The sequence below is a fragment of the Gekko japonicus genome, unplaced genomic scaffold, assembly GCF_001447785.1.
Source record: "Gekko japonicus isolate JY-2015 unplaced genomic scaffold, Gekko_japonicus_V1.1 scaffold33, whole genome shotgun sequence".
In the NCBI taxonomy this organism is placed as follows: Eukaryota; Metazoa; Chordata; class Lepidosauria; order Squamata; family Gekkonidae; genus Gekko; species Gekko japonicus.
In genome coordinates this window covers 170,933-193,364 of record NW_015174272.1, presented here as the reverse complement: position 1 = coordinate 193,364, position 22,432 = coordinate 170,933, and the positions used below count along the sequence as shown (strand labels likewise).

General features: G+C 41.6%; 1 protein-coding gene across 1 annotated transcript in view; it reads right to left on the bottom strand.

Moving 5' to 3' along the window:
* Window positions 1–22,432, bottom strand: part of PITPNC1 (phosphatidylinositol transfer protein, cytoplasmic 1) — a 211,408-nt gene that overhangs the window by 29,363 nt on the left and 159,613 nt on the right. Inside the window, exons 6-7 of the mRNA XM_015423679.1 lie at window positions 9,246–9,341; window positions 591–746 (exon numbers count right to left, since the gene is read on the bottom strand). Of these exons, the coding sequence (XP_015279165.1) occupies window positions 591–746; window positions 9,246–9,341 (252 nt within the window). The remainder of the gene's footprint in view (window positions 1–590; window positions 747–9,245; window positions 9,342–22,432) is intronic.

Genomic DNA, 22,432 nt, shown 5'->3' with positions numbered 1-22,432 from the left:
ACAAAGTTCAAAAATAAATGGTATTACTTCCAAGGGAAGTGATATATAGAAAAATTCTTCATAACAACTGCACACTTGTTATTGGAAGGCTTTGAGCATGCACCAAGGTGCTGAGCATCAGAAGGAGGAAACACACATGCAACAGAAATTAACATTCACATTCTAACACTACTCTGATCCTCATCCTGTGTTACAGCTTGCTACAGTTCCTTTCCCACTTTGTTCCTCTCAGGCCATTTATGATATTGGATGAAATATAAGCCAAATATACAACAGTCTGATTGCATAAAAGACAACTGACCCACTTGAACAAATCTATATATGTTTTCCCTCTTTCTTGTATAGATTCAGAAAGGGAAAGGGAGAAATAGTTACACTCTAGATATGTAAGCTTCTGTCTTGCACATAATGAGAGTAACTAGCACTTCCAATACCAATAGCTGAAAATGGCTTATATTCACCCTTCACCACTTAGTGTGTAACTGGAAAGGCAAATTGGAACCACACATAACTTCCTGACATGCATATTCTGATAATGCACAAGATAAGGACAATGAAAGAATGGCACAGGGACACCGTCCTTCACTCACCTTGTGAACAAACTGTTCTACTCGAGTTTGAAGTCCCCATACTTCAAATTTCACAGACACCAACTTGTAGGAACACATGATGGGCTGCTGAGTCTCTCTCCAGCCTTCTTTTAATAGGCCTCTCCCAGTCTTCTCTGATTTGAAATATTTAGGATCCTAAAAAAGAAAGACATTTTTTTGGGATGGGGGAAAAACTGTGTCAGAGAATAAAATTGTATAGGTAACACAAAAATCTAGAAAAGTAACACAAACTGAAAGGGCTTTGCCCTGCTAGCAACAAGCAGGACATTATTTTGGCTACAATAATGTAAGCCAAGTCAAGTGTGTTTATTGTGTGTGGCCAAAGACACAATTGAGCAGATAAAACATACAAGTAAAAACATGGACAAACAATAGCAAAAAACCAAAAAAAAAGTTCATTAAAACTGATTGTTTGTGTACTGGTAAAGGGGTCTCAACCAGTGTTTCCTCTAAGCTGAATTAATGTGAGCTACCTCACAGTTTTATAGCCTCTGGCTCACACATTTTGTCTTAGCTCAGGAAGGATGGCTCCAGAGCAAACTAATTTATGCAGTAGCCAAATCACTCTCTCACAACTTTAATGCCAGTAGCTCACAAAGTAGATTTTTTGCTCACAAGACTCCACAGCTTAGAGGGAGCATTGGTCTCAACCATTAAGCACAGCTCCAGCCTGGATTTTCTTTTCTTTTTTTTCTGCTTGCCCAAATGGGCAAGGTTTATTAGTTTTTTAAGAATTACACACACACACAAAAGAGCAATACATTTTTAAAATATCAAGACATTATCTCGCTCACAACATCTTTAGATACATAGTTCCCTTTCCCCCCTTGTTTAACTTTATATTCCACAACAAATATCATTAATCAAAATTCTATTCCCAATATACAGTTCATTTTTCTATATCCTATCTGCTATATTTCATTTTATCTATACTACACTATTATTAATCAGTTTTATAATTATAAAAATAGGAAGGGAAAGAAGCAGGTGTTTCAACAGTTTAACAATTCTAATTTGGGCACATATTTCTTGTATAATAACAGTTTGGTCCCTTTAAGATATTCCTTCACATTTTTAGCAATATTAGCTTTCACAATTCCATATACTTGCAAACTTAAGCATGGTATTTTATATTTTTCTTAGGTTTACAGTGCCAATATGCTTTCACCTTACTCTGTGTAAATCCATCTTTTCTCTCACGATAATAAATCTTTACATCTTCTCTAGGTAATCAGCCCATTACCATTATTTTTTCTCTGCAAAGCCCACTCTAAAAATCAAACTGCCCTATAATTTTTTCTCAACCTTCAGTTAGAGCATTACAAATATCCCAAACCTGTTGTTTCAAATAGACCAACCATTACTTATAACTTTCACTAATCAACTGGAACAATAAAAATAGTCAATATTTATAACTACAGATTATATTCTTAGTTAATCATTTTTCAAATGTCAATATAAGTTCAAAGAAAAGAAAGAAAAAAGAAATAGTATATAGACAAGTATTTCTTAGTAGTTAGAGTTCCACTTTAGATAAATCTTTATCTCATTGACTAGTTAAGCCATGCAAACAGTCAAACTATATTATATATAAGTTCAAAAGAAAGAAAGAGAGAAGAAAAAGGAGAAAAAATAATATATAAACAAGTATTTCTTCACAGTTATTGTTCCACTATAGATAAATCTTTATCTCCTTGATCAGTTAAAACATGCAAACAGTCAAGATATATTGTTACAAATACTTATAAAATATAAGTTTATTTTGTTTTCTCTGCAAATGTCTCCCCAAAATCGTTAGTATTATATGCCTCCGTTCTTTGAAGGTCTCATCCTCTTCAGTCTTGCTTAAGAAATAGCACATGAACTTCTGGTCTGTAGAATGGGAGTAATGTTCTTTCTAGCTCTTGCTAATAGTCAAGCTGCAGTATTTTGGACCAGCTGGAGTTTCCGAGTTGATTCTGAGGGGAGCCCAATGTATAGTGCATTACATTAGTCTCAATCTTACTGTGGTGTAGATCCAGGTGGTCAGGTTAGGCATATCAAGGTATGGGGCCATTTTATGAGCTAGGCTGAATTGGAAGAAAGGGTTTTTTGCAGCTGCATTAACTTGCTTCTCCGGCAATCCCACGGCCGGGCTTGAGGCGCTCTTCTCCGAAGAACCACCTAGGTAGGTGGTTCTTTTTTGGTGCGGGGTTTTGGGTGGGAGGGACGGATCGGGGACGGACAGGCAACGATTCCCAGATGTTGCCGTGGGATCGCGCCCGTTTGCTCCGCCCCCGAACCGTCCCTCTCCCGGCCCAAATCCACTCGTGTGACCGGGGCCTATGATTTGTGAAACATATAGGAGCATTCCTAACTGTGATCCTCCACATGCAGTCTGAAGTGGTATGGTGCTCCTTCTACCTTAGGTCTGCTACCTCCATTCCCCTGAACAACTGAACCTGGGCTTGAAATTATCCAGAGCCAAACAGCTTTGTGGAGCAACACCAATGTTGTTCCTTTTGTGGGTATGGCACAGGGATCAAGAGAGATTCTTAGGCTGGGGAGGAGCAGGTAGTGGGCTATTGTCCACAGCTTAACATATCCTAAATATCCTTCAGGCAAATTTGCTGCTAACAGGTATGCACTAGAGTCAGTTTCAAGGAAAGTTCTAGTGGCTTGAGGCTAATGCTTGGGTTACCAACTCTAGGTTGCAGAATTCATGAAGATTTGGCGGTGGAGCCTAGAGAGGTTGGTGTTTGAGGAGAAGAGGGACCTCAGTGGGGTATAATGTCAGACTCTACTCTCCAAAGCAGCCATTTTGTCTGCAGGAACTGATTTCTATTGTCTGAAAACCAGTTTTTATTCCAGGAGATTTCCAGATCCCAAATGGAGGTTGGCAGCTCTAGCTAATACATTTGTGCTCCTTGTGGCATCATTTGGGTAGTCCTGGCAAATAAGGTGGGTATGTCAGTTTGCTACTCTTCTGCTTTCAAATTTTCCCAGCCCTCTTAACAGCTATGTTAACAGGCTGTAAAGACTGGTGTACTATGCACTATCAAAGGTGGTTGTTACGTCTACTTTAAATGTGGCATGAAGTATGTTGGGTTCAAGGAAGTATTTGGCAGATGCTTTTTTGTAGATGTGAACTTTTCATAGAATTGCCTCCTAAAATGGAATCTTGCTGAATAACTGCAAGAAACATTACTGTATATTACAGATGTTTGTTTTTGAAATTTCAGTCAGTTTTGCCCAGCTGATAGTATTCACACTTTCCTATTTTTTCAAATTAAGTGCTCATTTTATTCAGAAAAGCCATGTCAATTCAAAAGTCCTTCAGTGTAGTCAGAAAACATCTTTGAAAAAACATGACTGAAAATGGGCACAGTTTCTCCCCCATCAACACACATACACACCACCAGCAGAAGAGAATGATTACACACAGCTCCTAGTTTTTCTTTATATCTAACTGCAAATCAAGCACAGAGGCAGCAGTATTTCTGCTTTGTTAGCAATACTGAACGTGCTATTTTTAAAACACCCTGCACTTGGCATTACAATGTACTGAAAACACAGAGTAATTTGTGCCATTTGCTAGCAAAATTATTCTGTCAGAGTGAGTTTGCCTCATAAATTATATCTGCAGATGAATTGAGGGGAAGAAAGGGAGATTCTGAAGCAAGTGGTTAAAAAGGGTTGTTAACATGGTGCTTGCTCAACTATTATATTTCCCACTGGACAGATGTTGGCTATAATCCTGTGACTGTTCAGCATGAGCACAAAACCCTGTTTTAATATTTTTTTAATCCTTACTATTGAAGACTGACTTTACACTGTCCGTAACAGTGAGGTGCACAAAACAGTATGGCCAACTTCCAATGAAGGCAGTTTTAGGATTTGATTTTCTATAACAACACCTCCCCCCAGTTTTGCATGAACAACTGCTTTTGAAATTGAAATGAATATGGCTGTGGTTTAGGATTAGGCATTTGAAAAAAATTGGTATTCTTTGGATTTGGATTTTGGGATTTGTTATTCTGGATTATTTAGATCCCCAATACCATTTTGGAATTTGGATTTAGGTTTTTTTAAATTCTGAATTTTATCTGGGCCATTATTTTTTGTGCCACACTATTTCCACATTTGGGGGGGGGAGATTTTTGCATAAGAAAACTGCCTTTGCTTTACTGAGCCATTTGCTAACTTCAGGTATCTTGTTTGATTTCTAATAGCGTGCAAAACTTAAACATGCTGCAGTAATTAGATACAATAGTATATTCCCTAACCTAATCTGAACTCATGGTACATAATTCAACATCAGACATTCTGGATTATTTTCTATGGTCCTTTACTTACCAACACTCACCAAAAAGGCAACCTTAACCCCCCCCCCCCAAGCTCTTGGGCAAAATCACCACATGTGAATAAAATCAGCTGATTCTGCATTATAGTACCAGAAGACTCCAGAACATGAGTTGTACACTTTGCCAATTATTTTTGGAGTTAGATATAACTGATGAATAATTTTCCATAGATATTCCTTGAAATTCAAACATACAGAAAACTTAGATCCATATGATAAAGCAAATTCCTAGACTTCCATTAAAACTTAGGGTCATAGTGCCAAACTTCATTTAGCTTAAACTTGGTTTTTTTAACTTAGAAAACAATCTATTAGGGTGTTCTGTTAATAATTCTTCAAACTCATTTTTATGCCTTATCCAATAACACCTATGAATTAAGTTTGTTATGAAATTCTTCATCTGATAGTACTCAAAACATGAAATCTGACCATTACTTATCCTAAACACCATATGGGATCATATCACTAGAGACTACCAACAAATCATAACAATCAATTTTATTGCTTTGCCATTTACTCAATGATGGCCCCTGCCACATGGCAGGGAAAAAACGGGGCAAAGCGCGGCTTTTAAAAGCCGCGCCAAAAAAGAAACGCTGCGGAGGGATCCCCCGGATCCCGTTAGCCACGCATCGTTGCTCCCCGGCACGATCAGATGCCGGGGAGGAAGATACAAGTGGGAGGGGGAGGCTGCCGAACTGCGCATGCTCGAGCATGCGCAGTACGGCAGGGAGCCGGGGATGCGGCGGCGAAAAGACGCGCCGCCGATCCCACGCCCAGGATGATGCGGCCCAAATGGATGAACCACTGAAGGTAGGTGGTTCATTTTTGCCGCGCATCATCGGGGGAAGGGCCAGATCGGAGACGGGAGTGCAACGCCAGGCAGATGTTGGCGTCGGATCGCTCCCGTTTGCCGCGCTTCCAATCGGGCCCACTCACGGCCCTAAATGGCTCGTATGAACAGGGCCGATGTTAATTTAAAATTTTGAACTGCATCTAAGTCTCTAGCCACCGATGTTGATGATGAAATCACTGGAAAAAGCTTCTTCCTGTTTATATCCCATACCATCAATAAATCATCTAGAATTGTATTACCCTTATTATAAACATTTTTCCTAATCTTTGGAGCAGCCTATAAAAAGGTCCTAATTGGAATTTTGATTTCTGCTTGCTCAGTTACTAACTCAGTTGAGGTACTCACTAGTTTAGTTCATAATGACAGCCAGGTTAGTTTTGCTGCCTCATGGTAGGCCTTTAACTGGGATATGGGCAGAGCAATTCTGTGTTGCACATGTACTAAGGTGGCCAGCCGTGGTACAGCTGCAGTGCCGCTAGTCGCATCCCTAAGAAGATAGGTACGCAGTGGCCAAATAGGGAAAAAGGTGCCCCCAAAGTGTTGCCAGGTACTGCTGCAGCCGTGTCGGTGACAATACTGCCGCAGCATTCTGTTCTGGCATTGCTGCAAGGCGAGGGTGGCATGACAGACAGGGCAGGCAGGACCAGTGGGAGTCATGAGTCGAGGAGGCCAAGCCAAGTGTCTGTCACTAAAAGGGGGCAGAGGGGTGGCCCAGAGGAGTGATGCTCCTCCTCTGCTGCACCCCCCCTTAAAGAGAACATCTTGTGTTACAAGCCCAGGCCACCTGTCAGTGGGGAGGGGGCATCAGCCCTGCAGGCACCCCATGGTGATGCTGTACACATCGAGTGCACAGGGCCACAGAGGGTGACTATGGACAAAAGCTCATTTTCCTGCTGGTCAGCTTCTCCTGTAAGGCTGACTACACAAGGTCCTGAGAAGTCCCATTCTCCTGAGGAGTCCTCACTGTCGCTCAGCCCTGGCTGACCCACAACAATATATAAAGCAATACCTTTGCTGAATATGACGCTGAAAATAAATTTCCCAATTTAGGGGATTGTAAACTATGATCAAAGCTCTTCTTCATATGAATTTCTGGAATAAGAATAATATTTCTTTTCTTCTCTTATTAAAAAAATCTACACCATTTTGGTGGTTCATTTAGACCATCTGCATTGATTAAAAAAACTTTTTGAGCAGTTTTAAAATAAACAATATGATTTTCTTATACTCTTAACTTATGTAAAAATCTGTTTAACAATATCCTCTGATTCATCAGTTGCCTTAACCATGTGAGTTACCCCCTTCATCTTAAAAGTGAGTGTAAATAGGAAACCCCATCTATACAGAGTTCAGTTATTTCTCAGTCTATCAGTCAAAAATCTCAAATTACGTCTTTTCTGAAACATAAGAGGAGAGATGTCTGCAAATACTTGAATGGGTTCATCACCTATAACTAAAGCGTCATGTCTTACTTTTAACTCTTACTATTAACTCTTTAGTAGATAAAGATTCAAAAGATACTATAATGTCCCAACAAACTTGTCTACTACGGGCTATCTTACAGTTTACTCTGTATGCTTTTCCAATTTTCACACCTTTTTTCAAAGTCTGATTCACGTATTCCCTAGAATAAATTCTCTAGATAAACCACCAACTCATCACCTTCTTCAAGTTCTTTAATCCCTCTCAATTTCAACAAAGCTCTCCGTAATTTGTTGTCCAATCCCTCCACTCTCTCTTCTATTTCCCCCCATCATTTTTGTGTAAAATAGCTTCATTTAATGTGCATTTAGAATCTAACATCTCTAATTTAGTTTTGAGTTGTATAACTTGAACCTGTTGGTCCTTTACCTCATGCAAACTTTTAAATATCTCTTCAGTTTTTCTTTCATTTATTTCTAACCTTTTATCCAGAAACTGCCATTTCTTATCAAACATTTGTCTAACAGCTATCTCATTTTTTTAAATTAACTCACAAAAAGTGCTCTAATATCCTTCAAAGAAAGTATGGAAAGTTCAGGCGGAGAGGATTATACCTCAGATAATTCATTAAACTTTTTCTTTGGCATTTTGTTTCTAACTTAAGTTTGTTTTCAACTAAGTTCACATTGAACACAATTACAAATATCACTTATTATTTCCTCTCCTATCACTCAAATTAGCACCTCACATAGATACTAACACATAACTCTCTAAATATTTATATATTTTTAACAGAGTTACTGGTTGAGGCCTGAGGTCTGTGCCTCTGGCACAGCCAAAGGCCACTCTCACCAAGATACAGCAGAGGGCCCGGAAACCTTCTCTCTGTCAGCATGCTGTGTAGTGCTGCAATCAACTGACTTCCAGGTGAGTCCAGACTCTCCCTCTCTTCCATCCAAGTAATTAGGGAAAGAGATGCTTCTGTACAGGCATGGAGATGAGCCTGATAACACTGGCTCCTACTCATGACAGAAAGAGCTTCTTCCAGAAGTTCACTCTCCCCTCTTCCACCTCACTCAGGCCAGTCTCACCAAGATATAGCAGAGGGCCCAGAACCCCTTGTCTCAATCAGAACGCTGATTAGTGCTGCAATCCACTGAGGTCCAGGTGGGCCCAGACTCTTCCTGTCTTCCTTCCAAGTAATTATGGAAAGAGACGCTGCTGTACAGGAGCAGAGATGAGCCTGATAACACTGGACCCTACTTGTGGCAGAAACAGCTGCTGCCAGAAGTTCACTCTCCCTCCTTCCACAGTGGGAGAATTTTTTTTTAAAACTCTTTGACTTCAAGGAAAAATCTGGAAGTGACAGTGGGCATCTTTAGGAATTGCTGGAAACAATTACCATGTCAGTTTACACAGGGAAGCCACTAAAATTCATAAACATAAACCCAATTTCAACAGGAAAGAAGAGAGTTTAAAAATAAATAGGGCATGGTTTCCTGTCCTGAAAAACACAAAATGCTCTACATCTTACAATAGCACTACAGATAAGATTGGAATTTCAACAGCCAATCGATATGCAAAAGAACCTCCTCAGGAAAGCTCCTCCATTGGCATGTCACAGCCTGGGGAACTCCTACAAGATAATGACTCAGCCCTACCCCATCTTCCTGAGTAGATAAAAATTACCTACCTACAATTTTTCTTCTCACCTTGAAACAGAGAGTACTCCATCTTTCTGCGTTATACCTCTGAGGATGCCAGTCATAGCTGCTGGCAAAACATCAGGTCCTACAATGCCAAGACCACGGCCATACAGCCCAGAAAATCTACAACTAATTTCCAGCAATTCCTAAAGCTACCCAGTGCCACTTTTGGGTTTTCCCTAGAAGTGATGTCATAGTGCATGTGATTCTGTGCTCCCCTCATGTTCCCTCCCCCAAAGCGCCTTCTGGTTGCCAGGCACAGCCTGCCAACCCTAAAACCAATCCAAATAATAAAATCCTTTACCTACCTCAGACTCCTTGTAATAGCGCTCAGGAATTTCATCACAGGCAATATCAATAAAGCAGACTTCTCTGTCAAGATCTTTGGCTTCATTATCAAATATCTGCATGATGTAAAACAAGCAGACTTTTAACATTCTAATAGTCATGCATTCATTAAAAAATTCTTAAACTCTGACAGTGAATGTTATGAAGTAATTCTAAAGAACAAAGATATTGGTATCAAAGCAACAGATTGGCAAACCCACAGGTACATTTCTTAATGGAGTAATGTACAACTAGAAGCATAACTTCAGAATCTGAAGACCTGTAAACCTAGTCCTATCTATCTATCTATCTATCTATCTATCTATCTATCTATCTATCTATCTATCTATCTATCTTATCAATGGCACATTTTCCATTTCTTATGTTCACAACCCATACTTGGAAATTACATATAAACACTTTAACAGAAAAGCTCCATGAGGAAAAGAATTAGTTCTATTCTAGTAATGAGAGCACTTACTTGTGCCAACTATGACTCCCTATCTTATCCCATGGTTTGGTTGCCATGCTCTTAATAGCTTTCCCCAATCCCCATGAAACCCAGATAGGGCTGCCAAGTGGGGCGGGGGGCGGGTAAACCCCGGCTTTGGAGGCCCGATTTCCGCTGCCGCGGAATCGGGCCCCGGGGGAACCCTGCCCCCCGAAGCGCAGCGTGGCTGCATCACCAGAGGTGACACAACCACGTAGAGCTCGTTGGGGGCGTGGCCCCAATCGTCGGAGGGAAAACTCTATGGTTTTCCCTCCCATGATTGGGACCACGCCCCCAACGTGCTGTACGTCGTGCGTCACTTCCTGTGATGTGCTGGCGGCGCGCGCGCACACGCATCCCACAGCAGCTCTCAGAGCCTCAAGACACTCTCCCGCCGGTGAGTACTCAACGACTTGGCAACCCTAAACCCAGATTTTAAAACCATATTTATAGAAGTTAAATGTTGTAAGCTGCCCCAAGTCCCCTGTGGGGAAGAGGGTGCAGGGTATAAATTAAATACATAAATAAATAAGCACATTTGTGAAAATATGCACAACATAAGGTCACAACTAGGGTTCCCAGATCCCTACTTTTTTGTGGGTGGGGGGCTCCTGGCTCCTCTCCGGGATCTTCAAGTGCATGCCATAGAGTTTTTGGCTGAATGCTAGAGAATCCTCCCCGTGATGTGCCTGGCACAATGACATCGCCTCCAGATGATGTCATTGGGCTGGGCACATTGAGCACCATGGAGCTCTTCAGGGATGGGGCTCCCCCACTGGCCAGCTGGCTGATCAGGAGCCCCATAATTGGGGGAACACCCGCCCCATTGGGGGGATGGCAACCCAAGTCACAACTAGTACGTAGTATGTATTTAAAGAATAGATATAGGTGCACAACTATTATCCTGTGCTGTCACAAGATCCATACCGCTCAAGGCCACATCTTTTGCAGTCTCTGCGTGGTGTATGATATAAGGTGATAGTTTAAGAAATGGTACATTAATTTTAGACAGACCCAGCAGTTAAGTTTTAGGTTATGTATAAATGGACATAGGTTGCTTTCCTCTACCTTTTAAGTCTGCGAGATATGTTTCAGTTACCCATGAATGATTAGAATTCTGCTCATTCTAAGGCCCTAGGAATGACCTTTTGAAAATGTCTGTACTCACATTCATAGGATGAAATTTGGGCAATTGTTTCAACTTGCAATTTGAGTAGAAACTAATTCAATAATTATCAAACTAGGCCTAAAAATAAAACTCACATTTAAATGATCTACAGGATAGCAACACAACATTTTGTGCGAAATTGTTTACTTAGTAGTAAAAGTATACTTGGCCTTTCACGGTAAATTCAGCAGTAAATCTTTTCTTATTATTGCATCTACTTGCCAGGAAAGATAACATCTGTTGGATTTGTCCTACTGGTGCAGCTGCTAAGGCAGGGAACCCAGCCAGAAAAAAACTTGGCAACTCATTATCAGATTGGTAGTTATGACTGATTTATGCTAGTTATCCACCTAGCTAACCAAAGGCTTGACACATCTGAAAGCTGGAAATATTATATGTTAAGTGGCACAATGGAGTCCCTCTAATTCAGTATTGTCAGTATTGACAATAGTAGAACTCTTTAGGATTTCAAGCAAACAAAGGTCTTTCCCATCTCCTTCTGCCTGAGATCACTTCAAACTGGAGATGCCAGAAGCTGAATATGCAAAGAATATGCTCTCCCATTGAATTATATTGTATCCCCAATTGCCAGGAACCAGGGAGTTACATTAGTTGTGCCCATGGGTTTGCATATAGCCAATGGGATGTGTGTATATACCATATTATGTACCATGTTGCAGTAAACTTTACAAAGGTTTTACAGAGTAGGTCAGGGTTGTAGATATATTGCAGTGTTGCACATATTGCAGATGGGAGGGGTGAGAAATAGTGGCTTTCCTAAGCCTACCTAGTGAATTCTCGGATCAATTCTGAACTGTGGATCTCCTGGCTCAGAATTTAAAATCTTAGCCACAGTGTGACACCAAATTTCATGCTCCATGTTCAAATAACAGACTGTTTCCCATCTCTGTGTATCACCATCAGCTGGCTCTTAAGACAGAATGACTCATCTCTGGGTGCCTGAACATTCATTCAGCCATACTTCTTTCTTGTACTACATCACAGACTTGGGTGTAATCCCCCATGGTTTATCAGAAGGGGAAAATAAGGAGCCATTAGTGCACAAGATTGATTTCTTCTTAGGCCTAATTCTCCTTGTGCTTCTTCAAGCCAAATACCCTGAAATACTCTTAGAATCTACAGGGGAGATAATTTGATTGCTTTTGCAATCAGCCTAGAGATATTTAAAAGTTTTAAAAGAATAGATTAAAACCCACAGGAAAGAAACATAAGGCTCTCAATCTGTGTTTCTACACTGGCAAAGAACAGAAGGCAAGTGGCAAGAACACTCTGTATTCCTATCAATACTGGAATTATTAAAAGGGCTAATAAATATTATGAAATCAAGAAGAAATTAGGGAGGTGTTTGGGAACTTTTTTTTTGTAGCAATGCAATAAAAGCAATATAAAGTGCATAGGACCAACCAAAAGAAGGATTTTTTCACAATAATAAAATGTACTATGGAAAGCACCATAAGTGCCAGAGTTAGGTTTTTTAAAGAAATATCTACCCTAATAAATACCATGAAGATAAACTGATAAGAAACAAAGGCTGCCATTTTGATTCTCAATTTATCTAATTTCCATTAAGGTACCATCATAAACCCTGTGAATGCAGATGATCCAACAAACTGGTATCTGTTGGTTAGCACCAAACTAGATTTTCAGCCTAGGATTTTGTAGGTGGTTTATTAACAACAGTTTGTTATGACACCTTAATTTTCAAATTAAGGTTGTTGGGTTGTTGTTGGGTAGGAATGTTCTTTGTGGCCTCAACCCACATAGATAGCGGTATTATGAGGAGGTCTTTCCTGTTGGGAGATGAGAGGAGGCAACAAATAGACAAATTAGGGTCTATACACAAACTGGAATTTGTTACCTACATCTCAGAGATTAACCAGAGTTTGTTGGGGGGGAAATTATGGTTTAAACAAACCATGTTTTATCATACAATCTGAATGCAGGACTGATCTGACATAAATATATAGTGTTGCAGCTGGTAACTGACCATGGCTCAGACTGTTTTTTGGTGGGTGCTACATTAAGATGGCCACCAAATGAGAAGGGAGCACTCACTGGAGAAGACCCTGATGCTGGGAAAGATTGAAGGTCAAAGAAGATGGGGACGGCAAAGGATGAGATGGTTAGACAGTGTCATAGATGCAACGAACATGAAATTGAGCCAACTTCAGAGGACGGCGGAAGACAGGAAGGCCTGGCGGGAGCTGGTCCATGGGGTCGCGAAGAGTCGGACTCGACTGTGTGACTGAACAACAAGAACAACCAGGGCTCTAGTCGGGGGGGAGCTCTCAGGTACGGAGCTCTGGAAGAGAACCTCTAGGGGGCGGGGCGGTCACGTGGTGAAGCCCCGCCCCCTTCTTTACCCCGCCCTCTGCTTCGATCCTCATTCCGTTTGGGAATGAGGATGAAGCAGGAGGGTAAGTAGCCGGGCCTTCTGACACACTTCCGGTGATGTCAGGGGGTGTGGCCTTCTGTCACTTCCGGTGATGTCAGGGGGCGTGGCATATGCAAATAAGTTATGCTAATGAGTTATGCTAATGAGCTCCGGCAGCTCTTTTTCTACAACAAGACCCCTGAGAACAACAACACCTATTAAGAGATAATCCCCGATAGCTCTCTTTTATCCACAAGAGTTTGGATAAGGCGACCACCACCCAGCAAAGTGGAGGGAGCAGGAGTGTGTGTGTGAAGAAATAACAGGTTTTGGTTTGAGAGCAAGAAGCAGACAGAGCAAAAAGTAATGAAATAGTACTATTGCATTACTACTGGCTCCTAGCTTCATTGAATTTTTCTGACCAAGCGAAAAAGGTACACTATTGGAAAGTGTACCTGGCCAAGGCAGTAAACTCTCAAGAATGAGGCCTCTGTCTTTGCCTTTGGTCACAGACAATAATAATTTTTTAAAAAACCTTCATCTTGGTCAATTTATAAGAAGTTATTGTTGCATTGTAATGTCAGGAGCTATTCCTGTAATGTCATTTGTTTGACCACTGAGGAAGGCTACTGGCCCAAAACATGTCTGGTCAGGGTCAATAATGGTAATTTCTGGTTGTCATTTTACATTATGAATCTTAATTGAGGCTATCACAAGGGCCAATATCTGTTTTTAATTTACTTTGAAATAAATACATGAATATTTTTGTATATTTGTTTATTAATTTAAAATTTTACTAACAGAATCATTGCACCTATAGATTCATACCTTCTTAACTTTTAGGTACCTAATTCAGTTTAGTTTGGGTTAAGCTCCCCCCCCTTTCACTTACAGTTGATTTATAATAGATATTATGAGTTCGTTGATGTGGTCCTTACATGATTTTAGCAGTACAGATGGGCAGAGATTCAGAGTACAAGAAGTGGTCTTCACTGATCCCAGGATCTTGTCAACATACATCATGGGTCAAAATCATCCTTAAATAGACCAGGGAGTGTATTAGGCCTTTTTTCTGGTACACATATGTTGCAACTGACATCCAGATCAAGGTGTAGTCTTGACGTTTTATCAGCAAAAACTTAGCAAAAGTATCACAGCTAATTGTCTCTTTCTGGGATCTGCTGCCCTGTGGGAGATTCTCTTTACCCCACCTGTGCTCTACTACTTGTATAAGTGTAACTAGATCAGATCTTACAAAGACACCAGAAGACTCCAATACTCTCTCTTCTGAAGGGAGCCAATCCAGGTAGTATTGGTCCCTAGTACTTTTTGGCACTTTTTGGCACTCAGAGAGCTTGTAACAATGTAACAGATTTTAAACCACAACAAAAACAGATGCAGTTCTCAGGCCATGCACCCTGACTGCCAGTCTTTGATCCCCTAACCTTCCTTCTTGGGTGCAAGTGTGTACAGGTTATGCTTGAGAATTATTAACTACTTCCTCTGTATAATGAAATATCAAATTTTATTCCCTTGCCTTGACAATGGCTTTGGATATAGGAACCATATGAATATGAACCAAACTCATGGCCTGTTATTCCAGTTTAGGGAACATTAATCAAGGTTATGGAGACATGTCTCTTGAGAATGAGAGATCTCTCACTAGCATACAACATTCCATGCTGCTGGTGTGTTCTGTATGTTTCTTGTGTTCTTTCAAAGTTGTTTCTAACACAGCTGCAGCTGTACTGGATGAGTAAAAGTTTGCATTTTTTCCTTTTAATATGACACTTTTAGTTGTCATGACAGCATAATAAAGATAAAAACATGATGAAACCAAGAAGCAAAAGGGTCATTGTCATGAGACTTTTAAGAAACTTGCCAGTAACCTATTTTGTCAATTCATAAATGTATGCAGAAATCAGTTCCTTTTATTTCAGTAGAATTCACTTTCTTATGTTTAGAATTGGTGTCTGAGTTGGTTACTGAGTAAGAGAGACCCACTTATAAAGGAGCCAAGACAACATGTTGCTATCTGTCAGAGCCACCCTAAGCAGAATTATACTTCTAAGTCCATTTACTGCAATGGCTTTGGAAGGATATAATTCTACTTAGGAAAAGCACTGTGTATCTCATAGACAAGAAAAAAGCTGCTTAATTGTAGTTACCCTTAAGCTTCCAGTGAAGGAACAATGTGATTGATGTCGGGCAATTGGTGTGAGTCCTTCCCACATAAACATTATGCAGCCTTCAGTATCAGAGGCACTGGTGTGGGAAGGAATCCTTTTGTACACTCCAGTCAACTAATGCCTTATCCATATTTTACCCAGCAGGAAGAACAGAAGCAAAAGGGAAGCCACACCAGTACAGCAGCATCTGAATTTACCCAAACGTCTTCTAGATTGTTTTTTTATGTTGAACAGTCTAGTAGCCTTAAAAGCGTATGTTATAATGCAATAGAAAGCTTTCTAATTGTGCACTTGTGGTTCAAGCCTTGCCATACTTTCTATAGACAAAATGGATCCTAAATTGAGTTAACAAGAAGCAAAACATCAAAGCAAACACCAACACCGTGGAAATGGCCACTATTTTTCTTATACACAGAAAGAAATAGCGACCTTGTTTAGATGTAAATGCAATTTTAATAACAAATGTACCAAATGGCCATTATGGAAAAGGACTGATTTTTTTAAAAAAAGGAATGATGTAATTTTTTTAAAAGACTGAATTTAGACACACTTGTGCCATTCATTTTATGCCACAGCAAACTATAATCTCCAAGCCTTGACCCCATTTAATGCTGCAGATTGAGATAGGAAAATACAGAAACCTGAAAGAAACCTACTCCTGAATCAGAACAGCTCACAAAAAGTTTTCTTTCAGCATATTATGATTTGCATAAATATCTGTTTATATCTGTTTATGCACAGCCTTCAGGAAGTAAGAATAAGACATTTAATCTGAAATAGTGTGCCTTAAAACTGATGTTAATTCATGTTCTGGATAGAGAGAGTTGTGGATCACTGATTGTTACCTTTTCCAGTATTTTAAATGCGCTCATTGACAGAAGGAAGAAGCTTTTACTGCATACTAGAAATCATAGTTAACTCTGTGTGTGTGTGTGGGGGGGATATCTAGAAGAGTAGAAAAGATGTTTGATTTGGAACTATTAATTAGCAAAATCGAAATGAAACTTCTTGAACCAGTCCAATAGTTGCCCATTTTCTAGGCTACTGAATGATTTGCAGAAGGAATTCCCTGTATGTATATTTCCATATTTACAATTATTCATGAAGATGTAGACAGAAGTATTTCCCACCAAACCCCTTGTGGGGTAGTTAATTGAAAGAAAGGTATTCGATGGCTCTATCCTGAGAGCTGAAGTCTCATGAAACTTGCTGGGCCTTAGGGTGTGTGGGGGGGGGGAGAGCATCACCTTGTCCCCTTTCACCATGCAGATAAAAATAGGAGCCTGGGCTTCCATAAAAATTGTCCCTTGTGTAGTAGCCCTTTTTGTGTGATTTCTTTCACAGGAAAAACAAGGAGGGACTGGGCACTGGTGGAGTGGAGAGGGGGACAGGTTGCTCCTCTAGTTTACTCCAAAGACAATAGATTTCCCAAGACTAATCCAGTCAACTCCAGCCTTGCTCCCCCCTGACCCTTTTACCCCACATTTACCCCACAACCATATTGTTCAAACCGGGTAGTTTCCCCATCCAATAATCACCGGGTCATCAAGTTCATTAACACCTTTGGGTACACCTCAGGAAGTTCCATTAAACTTCTCACACATCATTGCTTACTCTCCAGAAACCAATCAAGCGTTTGGGGCAATTATGGGGTGGTCATGTCAGCATAGCCCCTGGAAACATTTTCCCTATAACTGCAAGCACTCTGCTCCATTGTAGTGTGTGCCCTGGATATCATACCATACACACCCACTTGCTTGTGGGCCTCCTCCTTCTCCCCATGAAACACTGGCTGTTTTGCTACTGTCTCTGCGGACTTCACTCTTCAAGATTGGTAACTGTATATCCCTCATTGAAATTCCTTTCTCCCTTGCCTCCATTTTAATTCTTCGTAGCTAGCTTGTGTGCGTTCCCAATGTGCTTTGTGTGTGTGTTTGCTCTTTGTATTTCTTTTCAGTAAAAAGCCTTACCAGTTGAACATCGGACTGGTTTGAGAGTTTTCTAAGGGAAAATTCCCATAAATATTGCTGGAGATTCCAGTTACCCACCTCTCACTCTGTCTCCTTAAAAGCTAATTTCCCCAATTAAATAGGAGACCACTTATTTGGGTAACAAGATCTGCTCTGAAAAGCTGTAATTTTGTACCTGCTGCCATGTTGTGACTGGCTCCATATGCCATGGGAATCTCTGTGTATTGGGGGCGAAGTTCTGTAAGCCACTAGAAATGGTCCAATGAAAAGCTGTTATCTTTCAAGCATGCTGTCTGATTCTAGAAAACCAAGAGGGCAAAGATACTCTGTTCTTGGATTTTTGCCTTTTTACATTTATACCTGGATAGCTCACTGAAGCACTTATTCCTTTCTAGCTGTAAAGAGAAATAACATTCAGCAATTGTGATTGGGTTGTCAGCCAAGCTGCAGCAGATGCTTGGGGTGATACAAAGAAAGCAATCTATGATAGATTTACTCCAGCTATAATGGTTTGGAACTGGCTGCTGAATCCATGACAAAGACAACATTCTTTTAGCACACTGGAACATAATTTGCTGCACAGCTTGTTGGGGCCAGTTTTCCTTTTAAATGAATTCTGCACTCATGAAATCACTTCATGTCTGGATTTACTGAAGTTATGGGGCAGATGAAATTGTAGAATGTAATCAATTAAATAAAATAGGGGTCCATTCAAAACCACAGTTAAGGAAAAAAGTGAATTAATCTGCTTTATTGCTTGGGTTGCATATGCACCTTGCTTGTCCTTTCTTGCACCAAGAATGACACAAAAGTTAACTCTGGTTACCTGCAACATACAACATGGGTTAATCAGAGTTGGTTTCCCCCCCATTAACCAGGATCATGCACCACAGTATAATCCTGGTTCAGAATTTCAGGGGAGGGCTAACTAGTTAACCTGCACAGTGTTGATGTTTAATCACAACTCTCAGCAAGATGGGGGGAGCAAGGCTTGTGTATCCAACGGCTGGATTCATGCATTCCCCCCCCCCCGGTAGGGTTATATGAGATGGCATAATGGAGCCTAGATCTTTTTCACATGATTGAAAAGTACAAAGAGAAGAAGAAGAAGATATTGGATTTATACCCCGCCCTTCACTCGGAGTCTCAGAGCGGCTTACAAACTCCTTTCCCTTCCCCTCCCCACAACAGACACCCTGTGAGGTGGGTGGGGCTGAGAGAACTCTGACACAAACTGCTCTTTTTCAAGGACAGCTGTGCCAGAGCTTGTGACTGACCCAAGGTCACATCAGCAGGTGCAAGTGGAGGAGGGGGGAATCAAACCCGGTTCTCCCAGATTAGAGTCCGCACACTTAACCACTACACCAAAAGGCTCCATATGCTCTGAGAGAAAACACTGAACTACTCAAACATGTAGCCAAGCATGTGTAGCTAGTCTTGATTAATGGCAGAGCATTGATTATTTATTTATTTAGATTTGTAACCCACCCTCCCCACAAGCAGGCTCAGGGTGAGTTCCATCATAAAATTCACAAAACAGCAAATTGACAGTTAAAATATATCTAAAAACCTATCTAAGGCTGCGGTCACACGGAACAGTAGCCACGCTAGAGAGGCGGAAGATAGGCGGATTTTCCGGGCACGATCTCACCGCCACATCTGGGAAGCGTAGAGCTCCCGTGGCTCAACCGAGGCTTCCCTCTGAAGATGCACAGCAAAAAACTAGTACCTCGGAGGTACTAGTTTCCGGAAACTGCGGGGCAAGGGCAGGTGTCTGATTGCGTTTCCGGTGGCATTCGGCGCCCGCCCATGTCCCCTCGCAGACAGGTCATTTTTCCCCCTAAGGCTCCATGGATGTGCACAAGCACCCAACGGAGCATGCGCACACTTCAGTTTTAAAAAGTAAAAAAAAAAACCAACAACCCCGTTTGTTGCCCCGCCCTGCTTCTTTGCCTGTGGTGTGATCGGCACTTCCCCCCTAGCCACAGGACCTCGACGGGACCTCAACCGGACGTCTGATCTCACAGTCGCGCGTTAGTTTGCCCTGGGGCAAACAGCCACGCCCCCCCCCCCCCCGCATTTTGGGGCCTAAAAACAGTATTCAGTAAAAGACTGGTGCCTCAACAGATTTCAACAAGAAGCAGTTACTTCCCAGGTGGTTATTCATATCTGAGGTCACTGGAGCATGAAGTAGCCTAAATCATCCTCTGTAATTGTCTACTCTGTTGGTGCTCACAACTTCCTAGAGCAGTGGGAACTTAATGTCTGGCAATCTGGAATTGCAGTCACTTTATCCCACTTGGACACAGTTTCTATACTATGTATTGTGCTATGATAGGATTTGTTCATGGAAAAAAGGCTGAACTATAAGCATCCAATTTCTCATGGCTTCACCTGGAGCCCTTCTCTAAGTGGCACTAAGACCCTTTTAAATAAAGTGGTATGGGAGATATTTTAAAGGCTGCATTCGGGTAACATCTGCATTCAGTTTCAGACAGCAAATTTTAGAAATAATTTTTGGTATACCCTTACATATTTTTAAAAATCATGAGCCTCCAGCTCACACATTTTTGTCTTAGCTCAGGAAGGAGGGCTCCAGAGCAAACTAATTTATGCAGTAGCCAAATCACCTGCTCACAACTTTAATGCCAGTAGCTCACAAAGTAGAATTTTTGCTCACAGGACTCCACAGCTTAGAGGGAACATTGCTGGGGACCACCAGCAAGTTCTTATTTGCTGAATGTAACATCCTTCGAGAGGTATACCAGGAGAGGTGGTCCTGAAAATACATGGGTCCCTGACTATTTAGGGCCTTAAAGGTTAATACCATAACCTTGAACCTGATCTGGTACACCATCGGAAGCCAGTGCAACTCACAGAGCACAGGTTGGATATGTGCCATATGTGTCGTCCCAGTAAGGACTTGTGCTGCTGCATTCTGGATCAGTTGCAGTTTCTGGGTCAGAGTCAAGGGTAACATCTATGTAGAGCGAGTTACAGTAGTCCAATTTGGAGGTTACCATTGCATGGATTACAGTAGCTAGGTTGTGACAAGACAGGTAGGGGCCAGTTGCCTGACCTGGGATAGCTTGAAAAAAGCCAGTCTGGCAACGTTTGTGATCTGGGTCTCCATTGACAAGGAGGCATCCAGAATCGCACCCAGGTTCTTGACAGTCAATGCTGCTGTCAAGGGAACATAGTTAACAGCTGGGAGATGGTACCCCAGCCTTGTCCCCCCTCCCCAGCCACAGAACCTCCATCTTAATCAGATTCAGTCTCAACCGGTTCTGCTTCAACCATCCCACCATGGCTTCCAAAACCTCAGCCAGATTTGCTGGAGTGGTATCTGGCTGTCTGTCCATCAACAGATATAGCTGGGTGGTCATCAGTGTACTGGTAACTACCCAGCCCAAAACACCGCACCAGTTGGGCGAAGGGGTGCATATAGATGTTAAATAACATCAGAGAGGATTGCCCCCTGAGGGGCCCAACATATTAGTGCGTACCTAGTTGACAACCTCTCTCCTAGTGCCACCACTCTGTCCCCGACCCTGGAGAAATGAGATAAGCCACTTCAAGGCTACCCCACACACTCCTACATTGGCAAGGTGGTGGGTCAAAACATTGTGATCAACTGTGCTGAACACTGCTGTAAGATCAAGCAACAACAGCAGCCCTGACCCGCCTCAATCCAACTGTACACAGAGATACTCTATGAGGGCGACCAAAACTGTTTTGTGTGTGTGCACACACGCAAAGTGCGCACCACACGCACATCACTCGGAAGTGACGGGAGGACGCCAGGCACGCTGGGGGTGGGGCCACGGCCATACAAGGGAAAACCATAGAGTTTTCCCTTGTATGGCCATGGCCCCGCCCCCAGCGTGCCCGGCGTGCCTGTGTCACTTCTGGGTGATGCGCACGTCGGGGTGGAGTTCCCCCCGGGGTCCGATCCGGCGCCGCCGGGGAACGAGCCTCTGGGGTGGGGTTTTCCCCGCCCCCTGGGGGGACTTGGAATCCCTAATATCTACCCACATATTTCATAAGCCACTTTTCAAAGGTAGACAGACTGATCATTTTGCTAAGAATTTAAAATCTATTTGATTTTTAGAAGTGATGCTACTCTTCTTTGTAAGTAAGCAAAAGGAAAGATAAGACGCACAGCTAGCCTTTACCACCTCCACACCCACTCCCATTTTCCAAAGCAGTGCCCAGGATAGCGGTGGACAGACTGGCACTGCTTTGGAAAACGGGAGTGGGTGTGGACGTGGTAAAGGCTAGCTGTGCGTTTTATCTTTCCTTTTGCTTCCATTGACCAAAGCCATTACTTACAAAGAAGAGTAGCATCACTTCTAAAAATCAAATAGATTTTAAATTCTTAGCAAAATTAATAAACATGACAGCAATGCTTCTAGAATGAAGTGTTTCTTCTTAGAACAGTTCTAGTAACATAAAGGAAACTGAATACTCCTTTACACTTTGTGCCATATTAACTTGACAGATGGAGCCAAAGTGCTTTCCCAAACAATATGCACAATACTAAAAGCAAACATATTTTGATGGCCATAATTGAAGAACCATGTCTTGGAGGTAAAATCCTGCAAAGGTTGTGATAAAGCTTTTTCAGAATTAATAAAAACTTTTCTACATTTATCAACAGAAACTTGAAACCATCCTTCCTTGGGTATCCTCATAACCAGTATAGATTACACAGAAGAAGGGGGGGGGGGAGCAATTCTTTGTCTGTAAAATACTGAATGAATTAGTGGATAAACCTGTGGATATAACAGATGGTATAAATTGGATCCATGCATAGAGGTGGGGCAGAAAGAGGTCTGTACATTAAAAAAAAAAGCTTATGGGGAATATGATTCAGTGGTAAGCACATGCTTAGAATGTTAAAGGTCCCAGGTTAGATTTCTGGCATCTCCAATTAAAGGATCTGGTGTTGGAAAG